Raw genomic sequence first — 11848 nt, 5'->3', positions numbered from 1 at the left:
TTGCCCAGTTTATTTGGCCAAATGCCAAAATCAGAGGAAAAGCACAATTTGTTAAATAAAACAAGTTTCAGAAGTAAGTCATTGACATCAATCACCCAGATTTCATTTGCAGTCTTAAAATTTGAAATCACTTGCCTGTAAAATGACACAAATGGACTTATCCCACTGTCTCTTGATCCCCTAAAGTTTGAGAGCCCCAATCTTCTTCTCCTTCCTCCGTGTCATTCCAGTGTGTGTGTATGTGCATGACTTTTTATTTCTTTGTTTGGCTGATGATTGTTGTCAACACGTATGCAATCATATTGGAAGTCATTCTAGAAAATCATTTTCACAAACAAATTGGATCCCCCCCCCCCCCCCCCCCCCCCCAAAAAAATAAATAAAGGGCCACATTGGACTCTGCACAAAATGTTGCAAAGCGCATCATCACTTCCTGTTTGTACGCCCACATCTTCATGCTCCATAATGACTTGTTTTTTTATGCTCTAGCTAGCAATATGTATATAAATCTATTCTATGTGCTAACATGGAGGAAATAAATGTATCAAAAAGTTCCATGCTTTGTCTTATGTTTATGAGGAAAAAATATATATTTTCAGAATGAAGTTGCTTTTCTCTATGGAGAAAAATTCTGAATCTTGGAAGAATCAAGTCTTTTTACTGTTATATTTTGCAATAAAGAGAAAAATTGTAACATGGAAATAAAGAAAAGATATGACACATAGACAAACAACCATTCACACCTACGGACAATTCAGAGTCTTCAATTAACCTGCCATGCATGTTTTTGGACTGTGGGAGGAAACCGGAGTACCCTGGAGAAAACTCATGCAAACACGGGAGAATGTGAACTCCACACAGGCGAGGTTTAAATCAGAGTCCTCAGAATTGTGAGGCAGTTGTGCTAAGTCTTTGTAAAATTAAGTGGTTTTTCTTTGAGGAAAAGAAAATTGTAATATCAACATTCTAGAAAAAAATAACTTAAGATGAGTTGGATTTTTCGGAAAATCTAAATTATGTAGTTTTATTTTCAAGAGAAGTCATTTGTAGAAAACAAAATGTTGAAAAATTTGGTTGTATTTTAATTTCAAGAAAAAGTAATTTTTAGTTTGTTAATATATCAGTGGAAAAGGTAGCGTTTTGAGATAATGTAATGTAATATTTTAGATTTATAAAAAAGATCTCTAAAATAATTTTAGGAAAATAAACCCGTATTTTTATAAATATTGTAATTTACAAAAATGAAGTTTTTTCAGGATAGAAAAAAATAATACAGTTGATAAATATTTTTGGGAGGGTGTTACTGTTGCAAATAGTCATGTTTTTACAAGAAAAATACATTTTAAATATATTTTCCTCTATTAAAATATAGTATCAATATCTCTTTTTTTTTTAGGAAATGACAGTAAAGTTGCTTTTGTTCAAGGGGAAAACAAAGTAGGATTTTTTTTTTCTATAAAATTTTGTACATTTAGTGGAATAAACGAAAAAAATTGTTGGGGGAGAAACAAGTGCTAATATTACAACAGTAAAGTTGTAATATTTCTGACATAAAAAAAGTAGGTTTTTTTTCATGCAAAACCACTATTATTAAAGTAGAGAATAGAACCCCCCCACAAGGTCTTGTCAATGGAAAAATGTGTCATTTGCAGGTATACAGTCATATTAGGAGAATAAAGTCAATTGTTTTTCGGTAATTTTAGAACAGAACAAAAAAATGTAATCTGAGAATAAAGCCAGATTTCCTTTTTCCAATACAGTAAGTCGTTCTCATGAGAATGAAGTCCTAATATTATGACAATTAAGTCTTTTTTAGAGAAAAAATAGTAATAAAAATAATAAAAAAAAAATAGTAAAATAAAATAATAAAAAAATAAAATAATAAAAATAGTTCTTATGTTCAACGGTAGTTTTTTTTTTTTTTTTTCCAGGAGAGAAAAAAACCAAATCGAGAATAAAGAAAAGATTTTCTCAAAATACGGTACGGGAGGCATCCTAATCAGATGCCTGAGCCACCTCATCTGGCTCCTCTAAATGTGGAGGAGCAGCAGCTCTACTCTGAGCCCCGCCCAGATGACCAAACTTTTCACCCTCTCTAAGGGAGAGCCCGGACACCCTGCGCAGGAAACTCATTTAGGCCGCTTGTATCCGGGATCTTGTTCTTTCGGTCACGACCCACAGCTCGTGAGGGTAGGAATGTAGATCGACCCGTAAATCGAGAACTTCGCCTTTCTGCTGACCTCCTCCTTCACCATGATAGACCGATAGAGTCCGCATCACTTCAGACGCTGCACCGATCCGCCTGTCAATCTACCACTCCATTCTTCCCTCAATCGTGAACAAGTCCCCGAGATACTTGAACTCCTCCACTTGGGGCAGGATCTCTGCCTCGACCAGGAGAGGGCACGCCACCCTTTTGTGAGTACCATGGCCCCAGATTTAGAGGTGCTGATTTTCATCCCAGCCGCTTCAGACTCCGCTGCGAACCATTCCAGTGAGAGTTGGAGATCATGCCTTGATGACGCCATCAGAACCACATCATCTGCAAAAAGCAGCGACGTGATACTGATGTCATGAAACCGAACCCCCTCATCACCCCTGCTGCGCTTAGAATTTCTGTCCATAAAGGTAATGAACAGAATCAGTAACAAAGGGCAGCCTTGGCGGAGTACAACCCTCACCTTAAATGAAGCCGATTTATTACCAGCAATGAGGACCAAAATCTGACACCGGTCGTACAGGGACCGAACAGCCCGTATCAGGTAGTCCGGTACCCCATACTCCTGGAGCACCACCAATGTGACTCCCCGAGGAACACGGTTGAATGTCAACTCGACTTCCCGACGGACCCTCCTCTCCGGCACCCCTGAATAGACCTTACCAGGAAAGACGAGGAGTGTGATCCCCTATAGTTGGAACACACCCTCCCACCCCCCCGGGCTGCCAATCCAGAGGCACTGTCCCTGACGTCCATGCAATGTTGCAGAGGCGTGTCAACCAGAACAGCCCCACAACATCCAGAGCCTTCATGAAGTCAGGGTGGATCTCATCCACACCCGGGGGCTCGCCACCGAGGAACTTTTTAATCACCTTGGTGACCTCAACCGCAGAGATAGAAGAACCCACCACGGAGTCCCCAAACTCTGCTTCCTCACGAGAAGGCGTGTTGGTGGAATTGAGGTCGTCATCCAAGTATTCGGCCCACCGACTCGCAAAGTCCCAAGTTGAGGTCAGCACCCACACCGTTCCCACTATACACAGAGTCGATGGCGCACTGCTTCCCCCTTCTGAGATGCCGGATGGTGGACCAGAATTTCCTCCAAGCCGTCTGGAAGTCGTTTCCAGACGGCTTGTCGGTGCCGGTCGTGGTTTGCCCCCACGACCGGCACCGACAACCTTACAAGGCCACAGCTACGGTTGGCCGCCTTAACAATGGAGGCACGGATCCTGGTGCACTCAGACTCAATGTCCTCCGCTTCCCCCTGAATGTGGGCGAAGTTCTGTCGGAGGTGAAAGTTGAAGCTCCTTTTTACAGGGGACTGCCAGATAAATAAGTTTCGGTCTGCCAGGTCAGACCGGCATCTTCCCCAATCATCGGAGCCAACTCACCACCAGGTGGTCAACAGCTCCGCCCCTCTCTTCACCCGAGTGTCCAAGACATGCATGCGGCTGAAAGTCCGATGACACGACAACGAAAGTCAATCATCGAATTGCGTCCTAGGGTGTCCTGGTGCCAAGTGCACATGTGGACACCCTTATGTCTGAACATGGTGTTCGTTATGGACAATGCATGATGAGCACAGAAGTCCAATAGCAGAACACCACTCGGGTTCTGGTCGGGGGGACTGTTCCTCTCAATCACGCCCCTTCGGGTCTTACTGTCATTGTCCACGTGAACGTCGAAGGTCCAGTCCAAGGACTCCAAAAAGGGTGGGTATTCTGAACTGAAGCCCCAGCCGGATGTGGAGGGGAGCACGAAGGCCCCAAGGGTGTAAGCCCGGCCACTACGCGCCCGCCTTCATGTCTCTCACCTAAAATTTGTCTGTCATGGGTGACCCTACCAGGGGGGATGAAGCCCCAGACAACTTAAGATCATCGGGACACACATACCCCTCCACCACAATAAGGTGACAGGTCAGGGAGGGGCCAAGTCTTTTTTTTTTTTTTTTTTTAAGAGCCATTTAGGGTTGTATTTAAGCCCCCCCCCCCCCCCCCCCCCAAAAAAAAAATAATAATAATAGAAAAAAAGGCAACTTTTGAATGTTTGCTACCAATGTATTTTTTTTAAAGAACAAATCATAAAGGGAAGAAAATTACAATAAAGAACACCCCCACCCCAACCCCACAAATAAAATAACTATCTAGTGAGAACCAACAAACTTTTGGGGATAATAAAGCAGTTGTTTTTTCAAGGTGAGTTGTATTTTTTTTTCCTCAAAAGAAACCCCTAATATTATAATTAAGTCTTATTGTAGAACACTTAAATCATACTTTTGTAGAGAAAGTTTTAACATCTTTTTTTCTTAGGTGAAAAAAATCTATTTTGAGAATAAAGAATACATTTTCTTATCAAATTGAGATTGTATGAACCTTTTTTTTTTTTTTTTTTTTAAATCTACAGGGATAAAGGTTGTATTTGATGTAAAAAGTAGTGTATTTCTCCCACAAATGTTTGCAAAACATTTAAGGCAACACTTGACATATTTATTGACAAACTCAAATAAAACAATTAAAAAACAGGTCAAACAAACAAAACTTGTAAGCAAAATGCCCCCCCCCCCCCCCCCCCCACCAAAAAAAAAATAATAAAAAGTAAATCTGCATGAAACTGAAAGGTCTGCTCACTGGAGGACTTGGAAACATCTGCGGAACATTTTGAACATTTGTATTTGACAAGGACGGAGTGGAAACCAACTTGTAACCAGACATTTCTACAATTGTATCGCAATAGAAACATAACTTTGTATCTTTTATTTATCAGCAAATATTCAAATTCTCAAAGGAGTCGTCATGTTCATTATCTGACTGCTAAAAGAGACAAAATAAATTAAATCACTTCTCTTTTTTTGTACATATTTACATATTTTTATGGTTTCAAGGCTGCAGCTGGTCGAGTATGCAAAAAAACAAAACAAAAAAAGTACCTGAAAATCCAACTTGGAAAGAACTTGTATCGAAAAGATTAGAAAATGTTTTTACTACGTGTGTGTATAAAAAAAAAAAAAAAAAAAAAAGTTAAAGCTGAAATGACAAAAACATTGGAAACTTTGGCGCATGAAAACTTCCACTGATTGTCCACCAGGGTGCGCTGCTGTTCTTTTTCTGGGGGAATCACTTCATTCGGGGCTTCCGGTCACCGCTGTTTGCCGATGTCGTTTTCCCGCTCGATCGCCGTTCGTGAACCTACAATATCGACCAGGTTTTTTTTTACGGTAGTGTCGAGAAGGTCCCCAACTAAGCTACAGCAATAGTTCCCACGGCAGACAGAGAGAATATACTGTATGCTCATGTGTATGGCAGGACGCTCCATTTGTATATATTGCTGCTCTTTTTGTGTCAAAGTAGCAGTTGTTTGGAGATTTACAATTAACACTACATCGATGCTAATTTACGGAAGCCTGTCTATGGCTTTTCCCATTATATGTTAGCATAGAACTAGTGGACTTTGTGTGGTGTTTACATTTTTGAATAACATTTACTTTTGTGTCAGTTTTGCAGTTAACATCAACTGGGAGTGGTAAGACTAAATGTTTTTGGATTTGTTCAGATTTTGATTTATTTTTATATTGTTTAATGGAATTGTTTTTTCTTTTATTAACTGCAAAATGTTGTGATATTGTCTTTGATATGAAGTAGACCCCCATATATTCGCGGCTCAGCAGTCACGGATTCACCTAGTTTAAGAGATTTATAGCAATTATAATGAGCTTCAATTATTTGAGGGAAAAAAAAATGTTAAAAGCTAAAAGAATTTGAATAATAAAATTAATAATAACTGCTTGTTTTTATTTCTACCTTATCACCGCTTATTTGCATTTTTCATGGCAATAATAATGATTGTCAATTAAAATTCTAAACCTAATTTTGGAAGAACATTTTTGTAACTAATTTAATCAATTTTTTCATGGCAAGAGTTTCCATTATTCAAGGAAGGAAATGTTTTTTTTTTTGGGGGGGGGGGGTGGGGGGGTTACATTACCGCCCTCTCAAATACTGGTTAAATGTGTCATTGTAAACCGTCATCCATTGCGATAAAGTTAAAAACAAAAAACTGCTGCCCCTGCCTAGCTAAAGGCTCCTGCACACCTAGCGACAGCTTACAGCTAACTGCAGAGAAGCTTTCCCTCACATTGAAAATACATTTCTGGGTTTTAATCACTGAAGCCACATCCAGTCTCCTCCAAAAGTACTGGTACGGCAAAGTCAATTCCTTTGTTTTTGCTGCACGCTGAAGACTTTTGTGTTTGAGATCAAAAGATGAATATGAGACAAAAGTTCAGAATTCCATCTTTTATTTCATGGTATTTAAATCTAGAACAACTCAGGACAGAGCACCTTTTGTTTGAAGCCACCCAGTTGTCCACCATGCCGCCTGGTGGCATAACCATTACTAGCAAATAACTGCATCAAGCCTGAAACCCATAAACTTCATCAGGCTGTTGCATTCTTCATTTGAAATGCTTTTCCAGGCCTTTACTGCAGCCTCTTTCAGTTCTTGTTTGTTTCTGGGGGGGTTCTCCCGTGAGTCTCCTCTTCAGGAGGTGAAATGCATGCTGTATTGGGTTAAGGTCCGGTGATTGACTCGGCTAATCTTAGACCTTCCACTTTTTCCCCCTGACGAAGTTCTTTGTTGTGCTGGCTAGTTTGGGTCATTGTCTTGTTGCATAATGAAGCTTCTCCCGATTCGTTTGGAACCATTTTTCTGTAAATTGACAAAATGGTTTTGTAGACTTCAGAATTTATTCTGCTGCTACCATTATGAGTCACATCATCAACGTTCCAGAAGCAGCCATGCAAACACAAGCCATGACATGACCTCTACCATGCTTCATAGATGAGGTTGTATGTTTTGGATCATAAGCACATCCTTCCTTTCTCCATACTGTGGCCTTTCAGTCACTTTGGTAGAGGTTAATTTTGGTCTCATCAGTCCATAAAACGTTTGCGATTCATCTCTGTGCTTATTTGCTAAATCTAATCTGGCCTTCCGATTCCTTTTGCTGAGTGATTTGCATGATGTGGTATGGCCTGTATATTTCTTCTCTCGAAGTCTTCGAACAGTGGATTGTGATACCTTCACCCCTGCCCTGTGGAGGTTGGCAGTGATGTCACTGACTGTTGTCTTTGGGTGTTTCTTCACAGCTCTCACAATGTTTCTGTCGTGAACTTGCTGTTGCTATCCTTGGTCGACCTGCTCAATACACCAGTAGTTTCTTTCTTTTTCAGGACATTTCAAATTGTTGTATTGGCCCAATGTTTGTGCAATCGCGCTGATCAGTTTTCCCTCTTCTGTCAGCTTCAAAATGGGTTGCTTTTCTCCATAGACAGATCTCTTTGCTAAACAGCAAATGCAGTTTTCACATGTGAAAGCCAAAAGCAAGCATTATCTAATGTTTAAGCAATCAATCTAAAAGGCAAAACCTGAGCAACTAGAAACACCCATCGGTCACATGTTCCAATACCTTTGCTCACTTGAAAAGTGGGTGGCTTCAAACAAAAGATGATGCGTCTTGGGTTGTTTAACACATCTATATGTAAATACCATGAAATAAAAAAATGGAATTTTTGTCTCATATTCATCTTTTGATCTCAAACCCAAATGCCTTCAGTATACAACAAAAACAAAGGAATTGACCTTGCCGTTCCAATACTTTTGGAGGGGACTGTAAATGGTATCAGAATAGAATCAGGTGTTCCAATCACTTCCATGGCCACGTGTATAAAATCAACCACCTTGGCATGCAGACTGTTTTTACAAACATTTGTGAAAGAATGAGTCGTTCTCAGGAGCTCAGTGAATTCCAGCGTGGAACTGTGATAGGATGCCACCTATGCAACAAGTCCAGTTGTGAAATGTCCTCCCTCCTTAATATTCCACAGTTAACTGTCAGCTGTATTATAACGTGGAAGCGTTTGAGGGTGACAGCAACTCAGCCACGAAGCGGTAGGCCACTTAAACCGACGGAGCGGGGTCAGCGGATGCTGAGGCGTATAGTGCCAAGAGGTTGCTAACTTTCTGCCAAGTCAATCGCTACAGAACTTGACTGGCCTGGAGAAAGTCCTAACCTCAAAACCGAAAGAACACCTTTGGGATGAATTAGAGCCGAGACCGAGAGCCAGGCCTTCTCGTCCAATAAGTGTGTGACCTCACAAATGCGCTTCTGGAAGAATGGTCAAAAATTCCAATAAACACACTCCTCAACCTTGTGGACAGCCTTCCCAAAAGAGTTGAAGCTGTTATAACTGAAAAGGGTGGCTCGACGTCATCTTAGACAAGATTAACAAAGCGGCAGGCCCAGACCATGTGTCCCCATCTTGCCTCAAAGTCTGCGCGGACCAGCTCGCGCCAGTCTACATTCAGATCTTCAATAGATCTCTGGAACTGTGCGAAGTACCATCCTGTTTCAAACGCTCCACCATCATTCCAGTCCCCAAGAAACCTGCAATCTCAAGTCTAAATGACTACAGGCCTGTCGCCTTGACATCTGTGGTTATGAAGTCCTTTGAACGTCTCGTGCTGGACCACCTCAAGAGCGTCACAGGTCCCCTGCTGGACCCCCTGCAGTTTGCCTACCGAGCGAACAGGTCTGCAGATGATGCAGTCAACATGGGACTGCACTTCATCCTAGAACACCTAGACAGCGCAGGGACCTACGTGAGGATCCTGTTCGTGGACTTCAGCTCAACACCATCATTCCTGAACTCCTTTCATCCAAGCTTCTCCAGCTCAGCATCTCACCTGCCATCTGCCAGTGAATTTACAACTTTCTGATGGGCAGGACACAGCAGGTCAGGCTGGGGGAGGCCACCTCATCCACACGCAGCATCAGCACTGGGGCACACCAGGGTTGTGTCCTCTCTCCGCTGTACTTCTCTTTCTACACGAACGACTGCACACCCGGCAAACTCCTGAAGTTTGCAGATGACACCACTGTCATCGGCCTCATCAAGGACAGGAAGCGGAGCGGCTGGAGCTGTGGCGCGGCCGACACAACCTGGAGCTGAACACGCTCAAGACTGTAGAGATGATCGTGGACTTCAGGAGGCATCCTTCGCCACAGCTGCCCCTCACGTTGTCCAGCTGCCTTGTGTCAACCGTCGAAACCTTCAGATTCCTGGGAATTACAGTCTCTCAGGACCTGAAGTGGGGGACCAACATCAACTCCGTCCTCAAAAAGGCCCAGCAGAGGATGTACTTCCTGCGGCTTCTGAGAAAGCACGGTCTGCCACAGGAGCTGCTGAGGCAGTTCTACACAGCGGTCAGTCGAATCAGTGTTCTTCCATCACAGTCTGGGGTTTGGTGCTGCTACAAAAAAGGACAAACTCCGACTGCAACGGACAATCAAAACTGCTGAAAGGATTGTCGGTACCCCCCTACCCACCCTTGAGGACTTGCACGCTGCCAGAACTAAGACAAGAGCGTGCAAAATCCTCTCGGACCCTCCACATCCTGGTCACCAGCTCTTCCAGCTCCTTCCCTCAGGTAGGCGCTACCGATCAATGCAACCTAGAACTAGCAGACATTCCAACAGCTTCTTCCCTCTTGCGATCAACTTCTTAAACACCTGACCTACAATTCCATTACAACATGCTGGCAATTTTTTGACTTGAGTTCGTCACATTTCTGTGGGGCCAATTATATATTACTCATGCACTCACTGTAGTAGTCTCGCCACGCTGCACTATTTACATATCTGTTGTTGATCAATACTGGCCACTCATGCCAGAGTAGCATCTGCTCCCTTTGCACACTGATTGAGGAGTATCTGCAACATTTGCACAATCAACATTGTCCCAGATTATCGCGCTACTCGTCACTTTAAACCGCATACACTCCTTGAAGTCTCGGCGCCCTTTGCACAATGGTCATTGCACCGGACGGACTATTGCAATATTAGTCCTAGAGGCCTCTGCATCTTTTGCACAATTGTCAAAAAAATTTACCGACATTACCAGACAACTAGCAACCCTTTATTGCTCAGTGAATCTTTTTTTTTTTTTTTTTTGTCAATGTCTTTATGTCTCAAATGTGTTCTCTGTCAATTGACTGTCTGTTGTCGTACTAGAGCGGCTCCAACTACAAATTCCCTGTGTTTTTTTGGACAAATAAAGATGATTCTGATTCTGATTGAACCCTATGGATTAGGAATGGGATGTCACTTAAAGTCAGTGTGACTCAAGGCAGGTGAGCCAATACATTTAGCAATATAGTGTAGATGTACACTCACCAACCACGGACCACAACAACTTGGTTAAACGTTACATCGTCTTTGATGGAGATGACGGTAACTCAGAGGATGTGTTTATTTTACCTGATGACGCCAGTGAACACAGTCAGTGGCGAAAATGAAAGTGTCATGAGCTGCCCTGCAGTTTCACTGTTGGAGCCCGGGTGGAGCTTTGCCCCCAGCGAAACTGGGCATATCCTCTTTAGACGTTACGACCCAGCGACGCAAACAATGCTGAAATAACGTTTTGTAACAATATGTAAATCTGGAAATGATTTTCGAAAGTTGTACCTTATTATGTTACTTACGCCGAAAGAGATCATATAAACCAAACATCATTACAATCAGAGTTCTTTTAAACAATCTCTTATTCACAGTATTTTTTTCCCCTATCCCCTGTTTCAGCCCCCCAAAAATCTGGTAAAAAAATAAATAAATAAAACACAAATAAGCACAAACCCGAAATTCCACAATTAGGTGAATCCGCAAATGCCGTACGTCAAATACGCGGGGGTCCACTGTCTAGTGTATTTGAACTATGTGAAGCATGTTGTGAGTCCTCTCTGTGAAAAGTGATTTACAAATAAAATGGACTTACTTCCTTACCTACAAATAAACAGCTTGAAGCAAGCACGCTGAGCCTCTTTTGAGAAGTGCGCGGGCGAATCTTCTTTTCACGTCCTTCTAGTGATGTTACATGATAGTTTCCCACCTTTTGACAGCGAGAGCGTGAGAACATGTCCTAAGGAATACTTAAAAAGTTTTGTGTTTAAAGCGTGTTGGGAGGGTCAAACTATATGAAAAATGATACGCTCTCTCTATATGGCGGGTTTTCCGGTTGTGGGTCTTGTCTACATGTTGTAGGCCACGTAGACGGGGTCGAGCTGATCAGCGAGAAATCCGTCCCGGAGGTGCATGCGCTGCTTCTGGCCACGCGAGTTGATGGGGATGACGCCGGCGTCGGCGACCACCACCACGCCCACGATCAGGTAGTGCTCCTCCAACACGGCGTTGGTCACTAGCGGCACCACGTCCAATGCCTCCCGCTCCGAAGCCGCCAGCTCCACCACCGCCACCAGCAGGTTGCTCCACGTGAACACCGCACTAGAATAAAAACGCACGCCACACCCACAAAGCATCACGAGATGGCCACAAAAGGGAAAAAAAGAAAAAAAATGGACATTTAATTAGAATATTCTCATCTTTTCTGAAAAAAAGTTGTATCTTTTTTTCCAGAAAAAGTCAATGTTTTAAGAAAAAAAAAATGATAGTAACTGCAACCCTAACCCTATTTTGAGGAAAAACAAAAAAAAACAAATTTTAATCTTTGTACATAAATGTTTTTTTTTTCCTACACTAAAAATGTTGGCGGCATAGGTTACCACATCCGCCTCACAGTT

General features: G+C 42.4%; 1 protein-coding gene across 2 annotated transcripts in view; it reads right to left on the bottom strand.

Moving 5' to 3' along the window:
- Window positions 1-4779: 4779 nt before the first annotated feature.
- dip2cb (disco-interacting protein 2 homolog Cb) overlaps window positions 4780-11848 on the bottom strand; it is a 109448-nt gene continuing 102379 nt past the window's right edge. Inside the window, exons 37-38 of one of the 2 annotated variants that reach the window (XR_009769634.1) lie at window positions 11055-11552; window positions 4780-5403 (exon numbers count right to left, since the gene is read on the bottom strand). Coding sequence is in view for 1 of the 2 variants with exons in the window: in XM_061693254.1 (XP_061549238.1) it covers window positions 11300-11552 (253 nt within the window). In the remaining variant the exon portion in view is untranslated. Of the gene's footprint in view, window positions 11553-11848 lie in introns of both variants that reach the window. The other variant, XM_061693254.1, reaches the window with a different exon arrangement.

The sequence above is a fragment of the Phycodurus eques genome, chromosome 13 (genome assembly GCF_024500275.1).
Source record: "Phycodurus eques isolate BA_2022a chromosome 13, UOR_Pequ_1.1, whole genome shotgun sequence".
Classification (NCBI taxonomy): domain Eukaryota; kingdom Metazoa; phylum Chordata; class Actinopteri; order Syngnathiformes; family Syngnathidae; genus Phycodurus; species Phycodurus eques.
This window is presented reverse-complemented; position numbering and strand designations above follow the sequence as displayed.